This window comes from Anastrepha obliqua, chromosome 2, assembly GCF_027943255.1.
Source record: "Anastrepha obliqua isolate idAnaObli1 chromosome 2, idAnaObli1_1.0, whole genome shotgun sequence".
NCBI classification, from domain to species: Eukaryota; Metazoa; Arthropoda; class Insecta; order Diptera; family Tephritidae; genus Anastrepha; species Anastrepha obliqua.
Window position 1 is genome coordinate 11680912 of NC_072893.1, and position 24012 is coordinate 11704923.

At 36.6% G+C, this 24012-nt stretch overlaps 1 protein-coding gene across 1 annotated transcript in view; it reads left to right on the forward strand.

The window, feature by feature from the left end:
* Positions 1-22070, forward strand: part of LOC129237080 (frequenin-1-like) — a 50579-nt gene extending 28509 nt beyond the window's left edge. The window contains exons 3-7 of the mRNA XM_054871490.1: positions 1922-1970; positions 10118-10207; positions 10800-10878; positions 16263-16351; positions 20538-22070. Coding sequence (XP_054727465.1) covers positions 1922-1970; positions 10118-10207; positions 10800-10878; positions 16263-16351; positions 20538-20705 — 475 coding nt within the window. The 3' untranslated portion in view covers positions 20706-22070. The remainder of the gene's footprint in view (positions 1-1921; positions 1971-10117; positions 10208-10799; positions 10879-16262; positions 16352-20537) is intronic.
* Positions 22071-24012: the final 1942 nt, after the last annotated feature.

Here is a 24012-nt window from a genome sequence, read left to right on the forward strand (position 1 = left end):
GCTCGGATTAAACAAAGGAGGAGTCTATAGAACATCTCATCATCGAATGTCCGGGGTTGACGCATAGAAGGGAAAGGTTTTTAAACAAGTTCATGCTTACAGATGAAGACCTCCAATCACTCCCTCAGAAGAAGCTGGTACAATTCATAAGCATACTTAACAGTCAATAGACAGCATAGAGTGCACAATAGACCAATATGGTCGCAGTGCTAAAGGGCCATACCTTAACGCTTTATTACCATTAACCATTAACCATTAGCCTTTAACTCCTGTAGAAACATATCTCCATGACCGATTACAGGCAGTACGCGCCGGTAACAGCACATCCAACTCGTTACCTATAACCAGAGGGCCTCTTTTGTTTCTCTTGCATATTGATGATTTTTATACAGTATATATGTATAGGGTTATTCAATAGGTGCGCTTCAACTTTTTTCCGATAGGGAGGCAATATTTTTTATTTTTCGCTTGTCATTTGTAAACTTCATTAGTATACATTTCATCATGGAACGCTACACACTTGAGCAACGATTGCAAATCGTGCAAATTTTTTATGAAAATAATCGTTCTGTTGCTGCTACTTTAAGAGCATTACGGCCGTTTTATGGTCCATTTTACAAGCCGTCTCGTTTTGGGGTTATGTGAAGTCATTGGTCTACAGTAACAAGCCGGCGACGTTTTGTGAGCTCAGAGCCAATATTGAACGCGAAATTGCTGGAATTTCGGCCGATTTATGCAAAAGAGTGGTCGAAAATTGGGTTCAACGATTGGACTTCGTAAAACGTGCACGCGGTGGTCATGCAAAAGAAATCGAATTTCATACTTAAATGTATATGTTCAAACTCGATAATAAAAAAAAATTATTCAAAAAAGTTCAAAAGTTGAAGCGCTCTTACTGAAAAACCCTATATATAGGATTTTTTAATAAGAAGTGTTATTTTGATATTCAAAGAAAGATGCTATTTTTTAATATAAATGATCGGATGTTTATTTCTTTATAAATAGGAAGGTATGCGTTAATAGTGGAAAATAACATCAGGCAAATGACCACCACGACCACGCTTACAGGACAATATCCTTTTCATGAAATTTTCTTTAACCGAACTGCAAAGTGGCTGTCCTATGTCCTCGATAGCCTCACGAATTCCATCTTTGAGGCCTTGAATCGACCCTGGGTTGTTGGCGTAGACCTTCTCTTTCACGTGGCCTCAAAGAAAAAGTCACAAGGTGTGAAATCACAAGATCTCGGTGGCCAATTGTGATCACCTCTTCGAGAGATAACACGGTCCGGAAACTTTTCCCGTAAAATATCAATGGTTTCGTTGCTTGTGTGGCACGTAGCGCCGTCTTGTTGAAAATAAACGTTGTCCAGATCAATAGCATCGAATTCCGGCCATAAAAAATCGTTAATCATCTCTCGATAGCGATAGATAACACCTGTTATTGGAAAGCCCTATATTATATATTATATAATTGGCGGCTACACTACTTCTCCGTGTACTCCGAAGGGCAGATAATTTTTATGAGGAGCTTTTTCATGGCAGAAACAGACTCAAAGGTTTGCTATAGATGCTACGGCACTTTCTGGTTTTCTAATGCCGACGGTATTTTTGCGGGTAAAATAGCATCTTAAGTTACCACTTCACAGTAATTCAACAAAATGTGAATTCAACAGTGGGTTTATAAGAGCTTTCGATATACCGAAAGTGAATTTGAGGGTACTTTTCGTACGTTATCATATTCCATTGGCAGAACCTTATTTTGCAAAACAATAAACAAAAAAAGTGTATTTGGCTATACAGTGTAGCTGCAAGGAGTCACAGTTATATTATATATTTATCATATAAGTCCCACTACAACCCTTTTTATCGATCGCTGTATTTTCAACTTACTTTTTCCATTTTTTTTTTCTTTCTCCTAGGCACAAAGGTTTTCTTAAAGACTGTCCGAATGGCCTGCTGACGGAACAAGTAAGTAAACATATAACTAGCACACAAACATATACACGCTGGCGCTAAAAGGAAGCTCTCCTTTCAAATTCATGAAATAAATTTGAAGTGAATTCTGTTTATTTTGGCTTTTTGAAGAAAAGAGTTTCCGCTTATGCAAGCATTTGTCTCATCTGCTCATCTAACCCATATATATATATTATTTTAAGCCGCATCGGACTATAAGCTGAACCGACTTCCATTTTTCAGGCGGAGCTGCACCGCCTTAATTTTTATTGTTATTCACGACTCAATTTCCCCCAAGGATGATAGATTACTAGATTTGGCCAATAACTATGGTGAGAAACAAAATTGTGAGGGGAACTTCGGCTTCCATGTCGCGGGAGTATTCGCCAGCTGAAATATGCGCGATAGCAATAACGCTCAGACAACAACAACGCAACATGAGCGAGCATTGTGTTACGGGGTTAGGGGCAGTCAGATGACCAAAAAAATGATGATATTCAATAATTTTTGTTTTTGCGAGTCAGTTGCTTTATTTTACAAAAATAAAAACAAAGCATTAATACATCATGTTTCGACTTGACTTTAACAAAATTTCAGAATAAAAAAATTAGTTATTGTACAAATTATCGCTGTTTGGATGGAGCCCGTTTCTCCAGAAGTCCTTTGCAGTGATCATCACAAGTCCTTGGAGATTCATCTAAAATCAATCGGACAAGAGAAATTAGTTATTTTAATAGATAATCTTGTGCCTGATAGAAGCTTCGTTTTTTTTTTTTCAAAATTAGCAATATGGCGGCCTCAGGAAATAGTTTTCAGATTATCGAGAAAAATATCGACAATTATTAAAAAAAAAATCGAAATTAAAAAAAAAAAATCCTTCGATCAGGCACGTATTTTTATGCTTTTCAAAAGCAGTAAAAATTTTAATAAAATCTACTAAACGGTTTTTAAGTTACAGTGATCACCAGTTCAAAAATCATAGTTTTGAGAAAAACGCCTTTAAAGTTTTCCTATTGAGCTCCGGAGCGCCCGAGCGCCCTTTGTTAATTGTTGAATAACTCGAAAAGTATTTGTCGGATTCACTTAAATTTTCACACAATATTTTTAAGATATTATATTTTAAGAAAATGCAAACAAAATTTTTTGAAATTCTGACTGCCCCTAACACCTTTTTTTTCTATTATACAGGGTGGGCCAAATAAGACCTACTAAGGACTAAAGACTACTGCCTAGCAGTATGCGCAGTTGCTCAATCTTGTTGAAACCACAAATTAGGATACTGCTCCGCCGTTGGCCGCAAAAAGTTTTCAATCAATGTTCTGTAAGAGGCTCCTGAAATCGATTCCGGCGTTTCATTCTCATTTTCAAAGAAATATGGACCAATAAGTCTAGTGGCCATAACACCGCACCAAACAGTACATTTAGACGGGTGCAACTGATGTTGGTGTATTGCCCTTGGATTTTCAGAGCTCCGCAATCTACAGTTTAGTTTATTCGTATAACCATTGAAATGGAAATGCGCTTCATCCGACATCGAAACATTATTTAAAAAATAAATTTGTGTGGCTAATTGTGCAAGAATAGAAAAACACGATAATTTCAACGCCTTGTGTTGTACTGTAGGGTTCCATAATAAATTTCCAACAATTCAATTATAACCCACGAAAAGAGATAAATAAATATGTCAAAAAATAAAAAAGTTATTTGTGCTTAACATTAGTAGATCTTATTTGGCCCACCCTGTATATAACCAACACAGTCTCATTTTTTTCGAAAACACACCGCTCTCATGACTCTTGTTACGCCAGCTCTAAAAATCTTTTCTCGTACAACTTCGTTTCTTCCGTGTCTATTAATTTCTTTCTTGATGTTTTTTCACAAAATGGAGGGACCTACAATTTTATGGCATCTCCGAACGGCAGATGTTTTTCTGTGAGTAGCTTTTTCATAACAGAAGTACACCCGGAAGTTTGCCATTGCCTGCCGAGGAGCGATTGCTTTTAGAAAAAATTGTTTCTATCATTTTTGAACCTGTGCGCTTCCGAGTGCTAGTCTCGCACCAATCCATATGGCTGCGGCGGTCACTCAAGGCAATATCACACGCATATTACGGTCTGTCCTGGTTAAGGTCAGTTTAGCTTCATGCGGCTGACCTGCAGTGGGACACATTTAGGCTCTCCGCTTGTTGTGAAACCGCGTGCTCAAGCTCCCGTGAAACTAATTAATAAAAAATATTACTCAACTTCTCCAAGTTATTGAAGAATTGCACCCCCTGGATTTGCTTGCGTAGAAAGTCTTCATCTGGCTACAGCAGAGCACTTTCTTCCGCCTTGGTTTGCCATTCCTTATGTGATTTCATTCACATCTAATGATTGATGTGCCAGTTGTAGTATTCTATGAATATTTCAAAGCAAATTTGTTGCAAACTTAAACACTTGAATTACAGTTTTAAAGAGTTTTCTTGTCCGCTAAGCACCAACAACAAAATACTCGCAACAAAATACTCTTTTGCGGCCAATTTTTGCCAGGCTCTTGAAAATGAGCAGACTAAAAGAGATAAAACTTGAGAAATATGTGAATAGTGGCGGTCAAAACCAGCCAAAAACCATAAGAAAGCAAAAACACAAAAAAAGAAAAAAAATGAAAATAAAACTAAAAATAAGAATAAGAATAAAATATAAACCCAAGCAAACACAAAGTTGTTGTGGTTAACACTAAACCATAACGAAAGATTTAAATATTCCGCTCCTGCCACTTTACTTAACCGGGATTTACAAATTTTACGAGTAGCAGTAAAAGAAAAGTACTTACATAACGGCTTGCCAAACAGCAGCAGCAAATAGCGTCTGTGTTTTTGTGAAAATATTTCTGTTTACCATTCTTGTTATATTATTATTCTACGTTATTTAGCCTTACGTACCCACACATGCATACATACAGACACACATACATACTTACAGACACACATACATGCATACTTGTAACACACAGTGTGCATATGTAAATTTTGTTGTGGCACATGTTCTTCTGTGCAGCGGCACACATACATAGAAATAGTATAACGCTCATTTCTTGTTTTCTTATTTCTTTGCTTCGTTCAATCCTTACTCTTTCTTGTTTGTGTGAGCGCACCCCGCACATTTGGTTTGTTTGTTGCTGCGGCTGCTGCTGCTTGCCGTATTAAACCAATTTTCTGCCGTCAGCTGTTCGCTTCATGGTTATGCAAAGGATACGTAGGTGGATGCCTACGTCACACTTTAGCTGCAACAGCAATAACAACAATGGCATTTTCTTCGCTTCATCGACTTTGCGCCCGAAAGTATGCCTGGCAAATAAAATTTATGATTGAAATGTAGCCTGAGTTGAAGGCTAAGTACAGTGAAATGAGTTTGGGGAAATTTTTTATTTTTCTTAATAGCGAAATCGAACTAATTTTGGTAAATTGTGGATTTTTTACCGCTTGAAATAAAGTGCATAAATAAACTTGTAGTTGAAAAACGTTTTATAATTATTTTCCAAATTTGTGACGGTCATCGCATTACACTGGAAAGCATTTAACTCATTTTGTAGCAAACTTACTTGGTATTTTTTCTCTAATATACAGACTTCCGAGATTGAACGTAATATATGTACATTGTGCGAAAAATATTTTTGGTCAAAAGCAAGTCATCCAAAGAATTTGCAATGGATATAAGAAGGACTATCTTTCAGGAACACGTGGAGGTAATTCGTGAATTTGCCGCAACTACAAGATGAAGCCCAAAATAAACAAGACTGGCGTCATAAAAATGCTTTTGATGGCGCCATTTTTTTTAATGAGTTAGGGAGTTGGAACCTACAGTCCTAGCTGACTTCCGGTGATAGATTGGTGACATTCGGTTCAGTGTAGTTCAGCGAAGTTTTTGCGTCTAAAGTGTCAGTATGTTTGCGTCATCGGTAAAAAAATGAGTTTCGAACAAAGAGCTAATATCAAATTTCGGTTTAAAATCAGTAAAACGTTTAGCCATGAAATGCCGTGCATCTCTTAACGAGATGGCTGAGTCATTTCATCTAATGATAGCATGGGTTTCTGGCCATTGTGACATTGAGGGTAGCTGCAGAGCCGATGAACTACGAATATCGCTACCAAATTGACGGATGAGTACATAGACGGTAGGCACGCCCAGAGAAAGGCTGCGCAAGCACATGACTTCTGCAGAAGTTGTCTAGACGAGGAAGAGACGATCCCGCACCTTCTGTGTCACTGTCCTGCTCTATCCAGACGTAGACTAGCAATTTTGGGCCGACATTTCTTTAATGAATTGGAAGATTTCGCCTCTGTCGAAGTCAAGGATCTTGCGAAATTTTTGAATAGTACACATTGGTTTCAGGATATGGGCTAGTTCCTCACGCGCCATCACAATGGGCCATTAGCCTGAGTGTGTCCTACAATGGACAACCGCTTCAATCTTACCTAACCTAACCTACTCTTAATTCTTTGCAGTACTTTGCCTAATAAGGAGTTTTGATATCTAACTCCTTTTTCTACTCAGTTACTCAGTTTTTGAGAGTAAAATTTCCTTTTCTCATTGTTAAGTTTTTTCAAATTTGTTTTATTAAATATAAACGTTTAGTTATCATATTCCAGCGTTTCTTAACACAAAACAATTTTGATTTTTTTTTGTTATCTTAAACCATAAATTTTATATATTTTTTGACTCCAAGATCCTTCCAGTTCTTGGCCGGAGACCAACAAAATAGCCATTTAAAATTTGAGACCAGAAGAAAAATGGGTTTTAAAGAATAATTTCCTTTTTAATTCTAAATTTTTTTTTTTAATTTTTTTATGAAATTAATATTTTTATTCATTTCCTATTTAAGAATGTTTTAAAAGAAAATTTTTTTTTTTTTGTTTGATGTGAGTTTTTTTTTTGCCGCAAAATCTTAGTCTAGATGTTTAAAAATTCTTTACTTTCACTAAACAATTCTGAAGTTTTATATATATAAATTTACTATATTTTTACTCAAAAGTCCTCGTACTAATTGGCCATAAACAACAAAATGGCCATAAAAATCAGAGATCAGCAGAAAAACATGTTTTTGAGAAACATTTTCCGTTTTGATTTTTAAAAATGAACTAGAAAAATGATTTTCTATAATTTTCCCGTTTTAATTAAAATTTTTTCTCAAAGTCTTTTTTTTTTTCATAAAATAAATTTTACATATTAGATTCGCAACTAAGTTCACGCTGTTTATTTTTTTTTTTTAAGTACAACTTTATCCTGAAAAAATGGTTACAAGTGAATCATTGAAAGTATTACCTATTGCTGGCTACTACTTTTTCCTATCTTTCTGGTAGATCTCGTAGACTGTCGCGGTAAAACTGTTCATCTTTGAGGCTATCCACGGATCAAGAGATTTTTTGATGTCTTCATATGAATGGAACTGCTGGTCAGCTAGACCCTGTGCCATCGATCGGAACAGGAATCACTTTTTCATGCCTCTCCGCGTATTGCGGCCGCTTCTCGCAGTGCTCGGCTCAATAGTATCAATTGAAGTCGACACCGATCACCATTGATGGTTTCGCTTGGTTTTAACAGACGCTGGAGCAGTTGTTCACAGGCGAAAAAACGACGTTCAACATCCCTTGGTTTTAACTCATAAGGAACCGAATTCCCCATTCCCAAAGCATGCAATCGCTTGGAAATGGATTGGCTGGTAAGTTCTAATACTGAAGCAAGCTCTTCTTGCGTTTGACTTGGATCCTCATTGAGTAATGCCTCCAATTCAGCGTCTTCGAAGACTTTGGCCTTCGGACGCGGACGGTCGTTAACATTAAAATCATCGTATTTGAAGCGGCGGAACCAATCTCGGCACGTTGTTTCACTTAAAGCAGCATCTCCATAAACTTTTTGTAGCTCTCGATGCGCTTCAGCGCCCATTTTTTCGAATGAAAGAGGAAAATCAAGACTTTCCGCAAATGACGATTATTCGGCATAAAATCAGACATTTTCACAAAACCAAAAGTATATGATACCAAAACAAAATCACTAATGTGTCGAAGCAGTTTGATTGCCATATGTCTAAGTTTGGTTTATGACGTTTAGATTATGTTGGAATCGACTAGCACACACTACTGGCGGCATCTATTGACAAACAGCGGGAACTTAGTTGCGCACCTCATATTAAAATTTTTTTTAACAGAAAATAATTTTTTTTTAGTTTGGTTTGGGAGTTTTTTGCCACATATCTTAATCTATAAATTGATAAATTTTTTACTCATTTTCACTCAGAATTTCTCTTAGTAATTCGATAAACAACCACAAACTTACCGTAAAAATCAGATATCGGGAGAAAAATGAGTTTTAAAAATAGTTTTCCGTGTTAATTTTTACATTTTTAAAATTTTTGTTATTGAGTGTAAAATTTAATTTGTTTTTTTGTTTTAATGTTTCTGTTTTGTTTTGCTTTTAGTTTGATTTGGCGGCTGTTTCAGCGTGTAAATTTATAAATTTTATGTTTTCAATCATAAAAAAATACAAAATTCAATTAATAAAAAAACATTCCAGTATTTGGCCGCAAAGCATTAACTAAGGATTGCTAGAAAATGGAATTTCGAGAATAACCAAGGCGCATTCAGTAAAGGTGGTGGCACTAAACCGACAACAATGTTTTGTGCGTTTGATTGTCAAAGCTAAATATTGGCGAAGTAGAAAACAAAGAATGAATTCGCCTTGTTTCATTCTGATCTGACAGCCACATGGACACGGCGAAAGAAACAAAAACAATCAGCTGATTTACCGATACCACTTTTAATAGATTCGCCTTGACAATAACTTTTCTTTTTTAACTTTAATTTTTTTCAAGATTTTTTTTATGAATACAAAATTTTAAGTTTTTTTATGAATACAAAATTTTAAGTTGTTTCATACAGTAATAATACATTGTGTAATAATACAGTTTTTTTTTTTTTTGGCTTGGCGGTCATTTTAATTTATGAATTTATAAATTTTGTATTTACTATATTTAGTACTATAAACTATCACTAAATCAAAACAACAAAATTTTTTTATGACTACAAAATTTTTAATTTTGTAATAATACAGTAATTTTTTTTTAGTTTGATTTTGTTTCGCGGTCATCTTAATTTTTGAATTTAAAATTTTCTATTTATTAAAATTTATAAAATACAAACCTTAAAATTTTTCATGTTTGAGGGTTTTTTGATAATATATTATACAACTTTCTTGCTTTATTTTTTTCATCTTTAAATTTTTTCCAATTTTTTTATGATTACAAAATTTGAAACTTTTCATGTTTTATGTTTTTTTATGAGTAATAAACTCAAGAAATTAAATTAAAAAAAATGGTTTACTCTTTTTTTATTTCTGTTTCGTGTGGTGGCCATCTTAATTTATAAAGTTATAATTTTTCTATTTATTTAATACCCTGAAATCTATGAAATACCAAATTAATTTTTTTTTCGTGTTTGTAAGGTTAGTAACAATAAATTAAACTTACAAAAAAAATTTTGTTCTGTTTTTACTTTAGTTTTTTTTATGCGGCGGTAATCTTAGCTTATGAATTTATACATTTTCTCTTTATTTACTACAACGAAATTTTCCCACAAAGGCGCAAAATATTTCAGATTCTTAATTCTATTTTTTGGACGAATTTCTTTTTTCCTCACTTTTTTAACATCACCCCACTGTGCGCTGACGTCGTCGTACCACAGACGTCAGCCATGGCCACTATACTAGTGAATTACTTGATTTACAAAACAAATAGGAGGTAACAACAGCAATGGTACATAAATGCTACCCAACAACAATAGAATGGGAAACTTGAGCAGCGGAATTTGCAGGCAAAAAAATAATATTTAATAATAAAGCAAACAACATGGCGCCATACTTCTCCAACTTTGCCATGTTTTCCTGCTGGTCATAACACAATTTCCACATATGTATTGTATGTATGTATGTATGTGCATACATTTACACAAACACCCTCATGCTTGCTGCCCACGCTCTCTTCCCCTATGCCATTTGATAGCTGTACTACTTAACACTTCTTGCGTCCCACTAACATGTCAAGTTTGTTGTTTTTATTACTTTCTGTTGTAATTTTACGAATTTCGTATTTATGTTTTCATGTCTGTCATTTTTTTCTGCTATACTTTACAGGGTTTTATTAAAATTTACAAACAATTCTTCCCGCAAGGAGATCCCAGTAAATTCGCTTCACTGGTGTTTCGTGTCTTCGACGAGAACGAGGTGAGTAAATGCATGGATGAGTTTGTGAGGCATAAGCCAGTACTGTCACATTTCTCGCCGTCACTGCGAGCTGAGAGAATGGACACGAAAAAAAAACAAAAAAGTAAATAAAAAGAAAAAATGGCTAGTGTAGGAACAACAACAGCAGCTATTGTTTCGCTTTTACTGCTATTCATGTCCATTCTCTTATTCTCCGAACCGGTTGTGGCTGATAGTATTGGCTTACTGCAGCTTTTATGTGAATTGACAGCTCATTTATTAATCCAATACAATTCGAGTCAATACATTGCAATCCAATTTCATTCAATTCAATCAATTTCCTAATATTTTTTCTCAATGCTCCTTCATACACGCACACACTAACACATAGCCATACCTTAACTCGATTGCTCAGATAAAATTTTTTCTTTTGAATTAAATATAAGCGAATTTGTACTACAACTTTTTATTATTCTCTTTACCCATTTTCCTATTCTATATATCCCTAACTGTTCTTTGTTTGCCTTCTGGTATATTCGCTTTTGGCTTTTTCTGGCTTTTTCTCCAACTTTTTTTCTTCCTTCTTCTCTTTTGCTCTACTTTTTTATTTCAGGATGGTGCGATTGAGTTTGAGGAGTTCATTCGAGCGTTATCGATTACATCGCGCGGTAACCTGGACGAAAAGCTGCAATGTAAGTATAAACATTTATTTATACATACAAACATATGGTATGAATTTACTATGCAAGTGCTTGGTCTGAAAGCAGAGGGGAGATTTGTAAGCTATTCAATTTTTATACACAAAATCTTTAAATTCGTACAGTACGAGGTGTGTTCCAAAAGTATCGCGAATTTTGTGTTTTTTCAAAAAATATTTATTTATTCATTAATATCTATTTTGCCCCCTTCAAAGTAGTACCCATGAGATATTATGCACTTGTGCCAAGGTTTTGTCCAATCTTCGGAGCACTTCAAAATATCATTTTTTTTTATCTTGTTTAACTCCTCCTTCGATGTCGTAGGAGGAGTAAAGTCACAGAGGAATACGATGGCTGTGGCATCATTAATGTGTTCTTTTTGCCCAAAAAGTCGCGCACAAGCAACGATGTGTGAGCAGCGGCAGGGGCGTCATCGTGATGCAAGAGCCAATTTTTGTTCTTCCGCAAATCCGGGCGTTTCTGGCGAATTGCTTCGCGCAAAACTTGCAGGTAATATTTCTTATTAACCGTTTTACCCTGTAGCAAGAACTCATAATGCACAACGCCCCTGCAATCGAAGAAAACGATAAGCGAAACTTTTGCATTCCACCGAACTTGGCGCGCATTTTTCGGTCTTAGTTCGTGCGGCAGCTTCCAATGAGATGTTTGAGCTTTGGTTTTCACGTCATAACCATAAACCACGATTGGTCACCAGTTATGACCCGCTGGAGCAAATTTGGGCCGTCGCGGACAGAGTCCAACATCTCATTAGCAAGTCGAATGGCACGAGGCAATCGATATGTCTAGGTCCTCAGCAACTTCTCTAACGGTGATTTTACATTTGGTCAATACCATTTTCTTCACTTCATTAATTTTTTCGTCTGTTGTTGAAGTGCTCGAGCGTCCGGCGCGCTTTTCGTCGTTCACATCTTCTCGGCCTTCTGAGAACATTTTGAATAGGTAAAAATCGAAGACTAGCCGAAACACGTGGAAATAAAGCTGCTGTCAACAATCAACTGAACATTCAAAATGACGAACTCGTTGACATGAGTGAGAGACATGAGTTCCATCATATCGCCACAAAAAAATCGAAATTCGAATATACCTAACTTGCGAAAATTCAAGATTCGCGATACTTTTCGAACACACGTCGTACAAAATTCTTGGTGCGATAGAAAATTTAACTTTTATAGATCTTAGCTAAGACTTAAAGCTCGATTTAGGTTAATAAGTCTACCTTCTACGAATTTGTCCATAGGTATTATAATAGCAACATCTCGGCCAGTATAAGCCGTTCTCATATGTTAATGCCAAGCCTTCCCCTTCATAGCATAGGTAAAACCCTCCTTCGCATTAGATTAATTTTGTTTTGCGGGTATCTTTAGGTCGAACTTTAGATGGTAGGTACTCGTGGGTGGTTAGAAATCTCTGGCAGAGAATTTCTTCCAAGAGACACAACTTCGAAGCGCATCTATACCTATTTACATCGTCAGGCAGTTTTACCTGTACTGCAGTCGCGCGTAATAACAGCTAAATACATTGAGCTGTGCTAAACTGTTCTCAATACCTTGAGTGTACCGTTTTGTTGAACTTAGTACCCAGTTACGATGGCAACGAAGAAACGGACTGCCTAGCGAAGTTATGTGCCAGCCTAGGCCTAGTGCACAAATCGTTGACAGTGAGTACAGATACCACAATTTTCTATATGGAGCTTTTTACCATAATGTAGGATTTGTATCCAAAAGGGATTCAAAAAAGTGAAAATTAAAATACTTTCGGACAATCAATCAGTCCTCAAAGCTTTAAATAACTTTACGTTCAATTGACGAAAGTCCTTATAAAGAGTAACTATTCACTCAACAAACTGGCGACTCTTAATAAGGTGTCACTAATTTGGGTACCAGGACATGAGGGGCCCGAAACAGATTTGTATGCCAAAAAAGGTGTTCAAGGGTCATTTATTGAATCAACTCCATTTTTCGCCCATATCAAAAGTAATATAAGACAGGAAACTAAAAAATGGATCCTAACAAAGATCACGGAGCACTGCAATGGGACAAGCGGCCTTAATCACTCCAAACCTTTCCTGAACTTTAATAGCAATAGAGCAAAATCTGCTCTAACCCTACATTAAAAATGTCTCACATTACTCTGTGCAGCACTTACAGGCCACTTTACTTTCAATAAACATTTCAATACAATAGGATTATCTAGTACAAGATTATGCAGGCTCTGCTGTGATGACGAGGAGTCCGTGGAACACTTAATCACCAATTGTGCAGCATATTAGGTCACAGGAGACTCAGAATCCTGGGTTCTTACCTACAGGGTTGCCCATATTCGACGGATTCATCTGGCAACCCTGAATCTTTTGACAGAGACGTCAGATCGCTTAATGGCATACCACATTGGAAGTGTCAGTCCAAGCAGATTTTTACCATGGAACAGTACACACGTCACGCAAGCGCTCCCAAATTGTTGAAATTTACATTCAAGACAAGAAGTCAATTGTGAAAACTCAACGTGCGTATACAAAATTAAATAATATGAAAAGTGCACCTTCTAAGAACACCATTAAACATTTGTACGAAAGGTTTTCGACTGGTGATGCTCTTTCTAATCCAAAGAGACCAAATCAAAACCGTCCAAGGCGATCAGATGAGAATATTGCTCTTGCCAGTGTTGAGACGTCACCAAGGACATCCCAAAATTGCCGTTCTCAGCAGTTGGGCATTGCTCGGACGACTTTACAACGAATCATCCGCATGGATTTGCATTAATTCCCGTATAAGATTCAATTGACGCAAAGATTGTTGCTCTTTGATTAAAAACAAAAACACATGGGTCCGTCGAATATGGGCAACCCTGTACTAGAGGATGAAGACTTACGAATGCTCCCTTCTAAGGAGCTGGCTTGAGTCCTCGCAATACTAAATAATTCAAATTAAGCACTTTGGGGCGCACAATAGATCAATCTGTTCGCAATGCATAAAGGCCTTAGTTTAACCCGTACGACCATTGCCATAGCCCTTACGTGCAATTTCAAAATTCAGTGAACCACAACTCTTTTGTGAACAGCAAATTCACACGAAAGTAGATGGAGAGTCCAGCGCACAGAAAGGCTAAACACTTAATTCTTGGCTCCAGAACACCATCAAATAGAGCACCATTATTAACCTGAATGTAGAAGGCTTACGAACTGGATGGCTATGACAACTGATTGTCAAAATGCTATAAATAGAGTTTATAGCAGCAATAACAACTAAGCACATATGTATGTCAATCATTGGTCATGCGTAAACTCGTTGTTCTTGGTTTTTAACCTCGTCTTCGCTTGATGCGGCGCGCTGATACTTGCGGCATGCCTTATTTGAGCTGCGCCTTGAGATAATGTTGGAATTTATTTAGGGGGACTCTAAAATGCTTCTTGATGGTACTAAATCCCATAATATGCGACCCTGCATACAGCCGCGTCTACTACAGCACGACGTGAATGTATTAGCACCGGTTTTGTCAAATATTTTCAGGATAAGCCTGGAATTAGGCATAGTGCCTAAAAATTTGAGTAAAGTCCGTGTAGGTTTCATTCAGAAAGCAGGCAAAAAAGCGGACCACACACCAAAAGCCTTTTGACCCATAAGCTTAACTTCTTTCCTGCTCAAAGCTGGAATTGATCAATAAGTTAGAGACGCTTATCTAAGACATGCGCCTCTCCATGTTGAACAATACGCTTATCTGTCAGGCAAGTCGACAGAAACTGCCATACATAACCTTACGACCAAGACCAAAAAGGCGTTGGCTGGTAAAGAGATTGCTCTCTGAACATCGGTTGACATTACTGGGTCATTCGACAATGGTTCTTTCAATTGTATGTGAGGAAGGTATGGTTAGAAAGGAAATAGATAGACTAATCATAACGTGGGTTCTCAATTGCTAACGAATAGAACAAAATCTTTGAAACTGGGCCAAAAAGATCATGTGTCAAGCCAACCAAAGGATGGCTCCAAGGAGGCGTTTTCTCACCGCTCCTTTGGCTACTTATCATTGACGAGCTCCCACAGACTCTCGATGATCTCGGATACGAAATTCAGAGCTTTGCTGACGATGGTCAGTATGTCAACATGGTTAGAGGCAAATTTGACTCTAATATAACTGATCGCATGCAACTAATATAGCTTTCGTTAAATCCGAATAAAGCATGTGTGGTATCCTTCACCCGAAGAAGGAAAGTAAGTCTAGGGACCTTTAAGTTAGGGGCGCCGATTTAACTCTATCTGGGGCATGAAATACCTGGGAGTAATCCTTGATAAATCTTTGACCTGGAAAAATCACTTATCGTACATCACAAATAAAGTTTTGAGAGCAATATACATATGCCAAGGCTTTACGGTAAAACATGGGGTCTGCGGCCGAAGATGATAGCATGGTTTTATAAGACAATAATAGTGCCATGATAACCCATGCTTCTCTAGTATGGTGGCCAAAAGTAGACCAAACTAAGACTCAGTTAACACTTAACAAAGTACAAGGAATAGCCTATCTGAGCGTTACGGGAGCAATGCGAACATACCCCACAGCGGCTTTAAGAACAGTCACTGGATTCATGCCACTATATCTTGTAGCCAAAGAGATGGCAATCGGTGCTGCTCCAAGGCTTCCTAATCTACTCCCTAATCTCAACAAAGGCAATCTTACAGGATATGTAAGGATTCTGCGATTCAATCCTGAGCTATCCGTGCCTGACAGTTCACGACAAGATGGAAAGGAAACTAGAATTCTCCAAAAAATTCAATGTAGTCATTAGTGACCGCTCAGCATGGAGAAACAATGAAATATCCTTAAAACAGGGCTCACAGGTGTGGTTTACTGATGGGTCCAAAATAGAAGTTGGTAGTGCCGGGACTAGAATTGTCGGGGGCACGAAGGGAATGAAATTGCGTACAATTTACCTTCATAGCTCCTGCACTTTTCAGCGGTACAAGGCTGCACAATAGAACTGTTCAAGTCGCAGTGCACAAGCCGCCAATCAATACTAATATTATAATAATATGCGTGCTACAAGAATATCTATGGTAGAGGAAAAGTATGAGTCCCATTGGACGAGACAGTCTCACTGTTAGCTTTCTTCAGAAGATGTGCCTTTTTCGCTTTAACTGAGTTCAATACATTGATAATCACCTTGGAATCCACTGGACAGAACGAACGCTCGCCGGCCCTTTCGAGAGCTCCGATTATAGAGGTAAATTGTTCTCTGGTTGGATCTGTACAGACAACATTGTTTTGAGAGAATCGAAAATTAGTTCATGTAATTTTTTCTCTTTTTAAACCATCTAATACTTATTTTTCTTAAATAATCCAATTCTATTCAAACATTTCAGGGGCATTCCGGTTGTACGATGTGGACAATGACGGCTACATAACGAGAGAGGAAATGTATAACATAGTGGATGCAATATACCAAATGGTGGTATGTAAACTGATACGTTAAGGCACAACAACAATTTTTCTTTACCAATTCTTATAGCATGTTTCCACCAAGCATTAAACTGCAGTTAAGAGCTCTGTTAAACTTGAGAAAGAGAGTTCACTTGAAGAGCTAGTTTTTGTATGCCATAGAGGTTAAATAAGCTAGTAAGTTAAGGCAGCTGACTATCAGAGTTTTCTGCATTGTTATGTCTAGAGGATTCTCTGTAAGTTTGAACCTTTTGATTTAATTTTTAATACAAAGTAGTTCTTTCCAAATATTGTGAGTGTTTGTTTCTTTTCTACAGGAAATGGGCATGTATGCTAAAGATAGAGGAGAAGACAATTTTTATTTGAAAATTTTATAATAAGAATATTTCTATTGCTTGCAGAAGTATAGTTCAGGCTCTTGCTGCATCTGAAAGTTTCTTGCAAAGAAGTGTTTGCATTTATGTTAGGATTAAAATTTCTGTAAGATCTGCAAAGTTGAGTGAACTCTGTTTTGAAAAGAGTAGCGAATGCTCGTATAGGAATTTAAGCTTTCGTAGGCGATGTTTGGCGGTAGCTAAGCGCAAGTTGTAGTTAAGTTAGCTTGGTGGGAAAAGGCTATTATACTTTAACAGTTAAATATTCTTATAATGCACTAAGTGTATACACCAAAATGATCAAATGGGCTGGCCCTCTAGAAAAGGGACTGAGGGAGCTCAAAGCAACAACCAATACACTTGAAGTAAAAATACTATTTATTAGCTCTTCTACCTACTAAAAAGGTTAGGTAAATTTCAGTGGTAAGCCGGGTTTATAATTTAATTGTTTCATTTTCACTGCAAGCATCGTTGATTGCAGCCATTAATGAGTTTAACTTTAAAAATTATAATTCTGATTTTAATTATAAAAATAAAAAAAAAATTTAATTTTAATTTTTTTATAATTTTAATTTTACTTTAGTTTTAATTTAAAATTTAATTATAAATTTAACGAATTACTTTATAAAATTTGTATAAGTTAAAAAAATTGCTGCAACTAGTTCCATGACGGCAAGCTAATGCCGTAACAAGGCCCTCATTTAAGTCTACAAAAATTTGACTCATCCTCGTTTTCAGTCTTCCACGGTCTTCCCACCGCTATAAACGCAGCTGACCATCATTATTATATTTTCATATGTGTCCAAAATTATGTAAAAAAATTTACTTTTTAATTTATTTTACAAGTTCGCTTGTTCAGCTGACGTCTTTTCCCCCCTCATGGCGCAGCTGACTATTTTTTTCCACTGGATTGAAAGTTCAAAAACTTTACTGAAAAATGTGTTTACACAGTTTTATTTGAAAGCTTTTTCTAATCATTATAAACATAAAAAATCCATACACTAACATAAAATAGCAAAGCTATGGCAAAAAAACCTAAAACCAACGTTGACAAAAGTATGCATACAGTACACAAATATCCTACTCCAGTGTGAAACGCTTCACTTAACTCTAAGTAATATTGCTTCTTAGTATTTAGTTGGGCCACCATTGGCATCAATTACAGCTTGAAGCCGTCGTGGCATCGAGGTGACTAAATTTGTTAACTCTACAGAAGTTATATTGTTCCAAGTGTCTATTCGGCGTTCTTTGAGTACTGAAGCGCTTGAAATCGGATTTTTACAATTTTTCGATCTAAACTTTCCCAGACATATTCAATAATATTCAAATCTGGACTCTGCGGTGATGTATTTAATTGCCTTGGAGCATGGTAAAGCAGCCAATCCTTCACAATGTGTGTTGTGTGCTTGGGAGACGCAACCTGGACCAAACTCCAAATCATTCACCGAAGATTTCAGATTGACTTCCAATAGAGATTTGTATTTATAACGATCCATATTACCTTCAATAAATACTAATCTTCCAACTCCAGATGCAGCAACAACTCCCCAAAGCATTACATTGCCGCCATCATGCTTCACTGTTGATACCAAATTTTTGGGACTTGGACTGCAGTCTTTTTTTTCTCTCCACACTTTTGCTCTTCCATCGCTACCGAATATATTAAACTTGGACTCATCCGTAAACAAAACTCGTTGCTAAAAATTCATCCCCTTTTCCCTGTGTGCTTTGGCGAACTCTTGGCGAAGTTTAGGGTTTTTTCAGAAGCCTCTTAGGCTTTTTTCGTGGTATTCTACTATGAAAGCCGTTTTTGTTCAGAGCTCTTTGAATTGTTCTTGGATGAACCCACTTGTTGGACGAGCTTGTTATATCCTCGGCCAATTTCGGAGCAGAAACTTTTGGATTTTTGTCCACTTCTTTTAGAATCAAACGGACGTCTCTGCGAGATAGTTTGCTCGGGCGGCCACTGCGCGGCTTATTTTCGGTGGAAACAATATTTTTAATGTTTTTTACAATGGTCTGGACTGTTGCGCAACTTAAGTTTAAGATTTTTGAAATTTCGCCATATGATTTTTTTTCTTTCCTGTGCTGAATAACAAAATTTCTAACGTCAACTGATATTTCTTTTCGAGGAGCCATTGCAGATGCTTAAGTTTTCAAATTGCAACTAAAATCAATACCAGCAAAGCAATAAACATAAGAAAAGGAAAGAAATAGTCAAACGGTATTTTATATATATATGGGTTGGGGAAAAAGAAATGTCGTATTTGTGATCGAAATTTGACGCTTTATTTAACGTACTTTGAATTATCCGATTAAAGTTAAATATGCCCCGTTTGGTTCGCAAACTTGTTGCCATTTAGAAGGCAACTTCATTATCCCCCCTTTATAAACCCCCTCCTTATTTGCCAAAAACTCAGACAACCAGATTTCGCAAGCCTCTTTTGAGGCCAACTTGGTATCACCAAGGACGTTTTGCATGGACCGAAAGAAATGATAGTCACTTGGTGCCAGGTTCGAACTATATCGTGGGTGCGATAGGACATCCCATCCGAGCTCTCGTAGCTTCTGGCGGGTCATCAAATATGTGTCAGGACGAGCATTGTACTGGTAGAACACAACATCATTCCTATTGACCAATTCTGGCCGCTTCTGGTGAATCGCCTGCTTCAAACGGTCAAGTTGCTCACAATAGAGGACCGAATTAAGGGTCTGGCCATAGTTGAGCAGCTCATAGTGGATAATTCCCTTCCAATCCCATCAAACACACAGCAAAACCTTCCTGGCGGTCAATCCGGGCTTGGCGTTGGTTTGGGCCGGCTCGCCGCTTCTCGTTCACGATCTTTTTCGCTTGGCGTTGTCGTACGTGATCCACTTTTCATCGTCAGTCACCATCCGCTTCAAAAATGGGTCAAGTTCGTTCCGTGTTAGCAGAGAATCGCAAGCGTTGATTCGGTCCAAGAGACTTTTTTGCGTCATCGCGTGTGGCAGCCAAACATCCAGCTTTTTTTGGAATCCAATCTTCTGCAAATGGTTCCAAACGGTTTTGTGGTCTACACCTAGTTCCTGACTAATCGAGCGAATGCTTACATGCCGATCTCTTTGGATAATTCAACAATTTTATCAGTCTCTACGACGATTGGCCTACCAGTACGGGGTGCATCTTCGACATCTACTACACCAGAACGAAATCGATCGAACCAACGCTGTGCTGTGCGAATCGTTACAGTATCAGGCCCATAAACTTCACAAAATTTTGCCGCCGCCTTCGTTGCATTTTTACCTCTAAGGTAGTAAAAACGTAAAATATGACGAATTTCTTGCTTGGTGGATGCCATCTTTGACGCGCCATAACCTAAGACTGAAACGTACGATCACAACACTGTCAAAAAGACACTTGTAGTACAGATTGTCCTCTTCAAATCGCCGTTTAGTGTGACCCGATGCAATAAGTACAACGCAAGATATGTTTAAATGTCGCCCTCAATTGACAAAATACGACATTACTTTTTCCCCAACCGAATATTATATGTAGACTATTATATGTAGGCCACTGTATAAGTAAAAATGCAAACAGAACTTCGCTGATATCTTCACACTTAGTAATTTCACCACACTGGCGCTCACCAAAGGGGCGCTCTCTATACTAACTAACACTGAGCATTTCTGCGAGTTTGCCAGAGCATTTCTACGAGTTTGCCAGACTATTTGCTCAATTTGGTAATGTTGTTGTTAATATACCTACACTAAATTTTTCTAGTATTAAAGTGGTATTTTTAATAATATTTTTTATTTTAACACTTTAATGCCTCTCACCCCAAACAGGGTCAACAGCCGCAAACGGAGGAAGAGAATACACCGCAAAAACGCGTCGATAAAATATTCGATCAAATGGATAAAAATCACGATGATCGTTTAACGCTCGACGAATTTCGTGAGGGTAGTAAAGCTGATCCACGTATAGTACAGGCGTTAAGTTTAGGTAGTGATTAACCAAAAGAGACTTAGTTTAATTCTGCTACGGATTAAACGAGGAACCCAACAAACGATGAAAATTTACAAAAAGAGTAAATAGTAAAGCGAATAAAACCAAAAAACAAAAAAAAAAGGAAATAAATATAAACTATTAATAAAATACAACAAAATCAAGAAACACAGCAGAATACGTATGTATGTAGGTGGGTAGTAGTAGTAGAGAGAGTTTTTTGCAGTATTCATAACGTGTGAGAGAGAGCAGTAAAGTAATGTGTCATAATCAAAACGGGAAAACTAACAAATAAATTTCACACACATACAACCATTTGCTGTGAGCATGGGTTGCCATACACACATAAGCAAGTGCATATCGGCCGAAGAGCATCCGTGTGTTGCACTTGTGAGCATATGCGTATATGTACATACACATTCACACACACAAAGTTACTCGTTAGTGAGCTAGGCTAAATAAGAAATACTACTACAATAAAACAAACAAAGGAGATACACGTAAAAAGGGCAAGCGGTAGAAAAGCTTCGAATAACTAAAAACAAATAATGAGTTTTGAAAATGCAAAAACACACAAACAACAAATAGTGAATTACAGACATAATCTTCTGCATGTAGGTGAAGCGAGTTTAGTGTAGAAAAATCAGTAAGTGGAAACAGACAGCAAGTGGCTGTATGTACCGTTAGTGTGCGCTTGCAAGGCGCACACATACACATGCAAGACGCACACGTGCACATGCAAGACATTCGCAACACACACACAGACATAGTTTTAGTGTATTCAACGAAACGAAAATCAAAATCTGCCCCAAATTGGCGGATAAGCAGCCAAAGCAGCCCACAAAATTTATAGAAAAACTAAAATAAAGTAAAAAGTATTTAAGTAAAAACAAAAAAAAAAAATAATTGATCAACTTCTAGGCAGCAAACACGCAAAACGTGCAGGTTAATTTCAGCGCAGGAAATATATTGGAAATCATGGCAAACAAAAATTGCGTAATAAATTGGAAATTAAGCAAAGGCGTAAAAGGTCGAATACAAAGGTGCGTTTAAAAACAAAAAACAAAAACAACAATATAAAATTAAATACAAAATTAAACAATAAATTAAAAAAGTATTTCCACACAGCAAATTACACTTTCTATTTAAAATATGTACATATAGAAAATATTAAATTAAATTAACTTCTATAATATGATACACAAAAAAACAAAAATTATAACGAAATATTTTGCTTAAAATTTTAAAGGCGTGAATTGTTTGAGAAGCGCAAGTTAGGCCGCTAAAAGAAAAATATTAATAACGAAATGCATAAAATTGAACCAAAAAAATTAAAAAAAAAAATATAAATGAAACGAAATTGTTATGAACAATAACACCAATTTAAAATTTATAACTCATAAAAAGCTATTAGGATATTTAAAAATTCAAAAATATCTTAAAATTTCAACTGCTTACTTTTCGTTTAAATACACGTCACTTAGACGCTAAAAACTACACATACACACAAACTTAAAGTTAATAAAAAAAAATTTTAAATAAATTTAAAAAAATCTAATAAATATAAAATTAATAGTGAGTTCATAAAAATTTTTAAAATTAGAGCGTTTTATAAGGCGGCGCTTTCGGTTCTGCAGGGCAAATTAAGAAAAAAATTTATGATAACACCAGGCGGCAGTAAAAGTTATCTTATATATGGAGCAATGCTGCATACTCAGTTTTTTACTTTCTCAACAATTTTTCAATGTGAACAAATTTTTTAAAAAGACTCGAATTTCAAAGGCATACATTTTCAAAAAAAATTCTCTTTAAATAAAAGGAGAGACTCTTATATATATATAGCAATGATGCATACTCAGTTTTTTCTTTTCTCAACAATTTCTCAATGTGAACACATTTTTTAAAAAGACTCGAATTTCATTGGCATACATTTTCAAAATTTTGTTTTTTAATAAAGAAAGAGACTCTGTTATTAAAATTGGTATCAAATGAAAGCCAATACATTCAGCTATTCAAAAAAATTTTGGCTTATTTTCCCCCAGAACAAATATAGGACAAAAAAGCACTACAAAAAAAGGATTCTTAAATATTCTTAAAATTTCCAAATGAATTATTGACTGTACAACTAATTAAATTCGTACTTTTTTGTTAATAAAAAACCATTTATTTAAGTATAAAAGTGAAAAAATATTGTATTTTATTCAAAATATTGTCTATCGGAAGCGGCAACTTTTTCCCATATTTCAGGAAATTTATGGATTCCATCCCAAAAAAACTTCTCATCTTTTAGGCCGAGAAAGTCATCAAGCCATTTTTTAATACCTTCAATATTGGTGAACCGTATTCCAGAAAGGTGATTCTGCATCGACCGAAACAAGTGATAATCAAAAGGAGCTATGTCTGGGCTATAAGGCGGCTGAGGTAGAATTACCCATCCGGCATTTTCCAAATAATTTTTGACCGGTACTGCAACATGTGGCCGACCATTGTAATGAAGGAAAATCAATTTCTCGTGTCTGGTCGCCCATTTCGGCTATTGCTTGCTTCAAACGTATCAATTGTTTCCTGCTTAGCTCTCCCGTGATCGTCTGGCATGAGCAAATACAGAGCATTACCTTCAAACCATGAATATTCGGCTTTGGTGTCGATTTGGCTGGTTGGCCTGGCTTCACATATGATCTTTTACGCCGCTTTGTGTTGTCGTAATTAATCCACTTTTCATCGTCAGTGACAATACGATGCAAAAACGATTCCTTTTTGTGGCGATTAAGCAGCACTTCTGACATGCAAAATGGTCTCTCAACGTCTCTCGGCTTCAATTCGTGTGGCACCCAATTTCCTTGTTTGTGAATGTATCTGGCTGCTTTTAATCTTTTAGAAATGGCTTGTTGAGTGACTTCCAATGTTTTTCCAAGTTCTTCTTGAGTTTGACATGGATCTTGATCGAGTAATGCCTCCAATTCTTCGTCTTCAAACTTTTTTGATGGACCTGATCGCTCTTTGTCTTCTGTGTCAAAATCACCACTTTTAAATCACTAATATTCACTGTGACATATCAAATTTACTTGATATTTTGGCGTGTTTTAACATAGAATACCTGTCACTGTCAAAATATTGACCACATAAAGAGATATGAGGTTAGTAACAAATACGAAATGAATTAGTTGTATACCCGATATTTTGAAAAACTGTGTGCTGAAGGACTGGAACCCGCACAGGAGCCGAGGTTGTGGTTGGCCAAAAACCACTTGGAGTAGGTCGATGCTTCGTGAGCTAGCAAATGCCGCCATCATAACACGGCAGGGCGCAAAAACA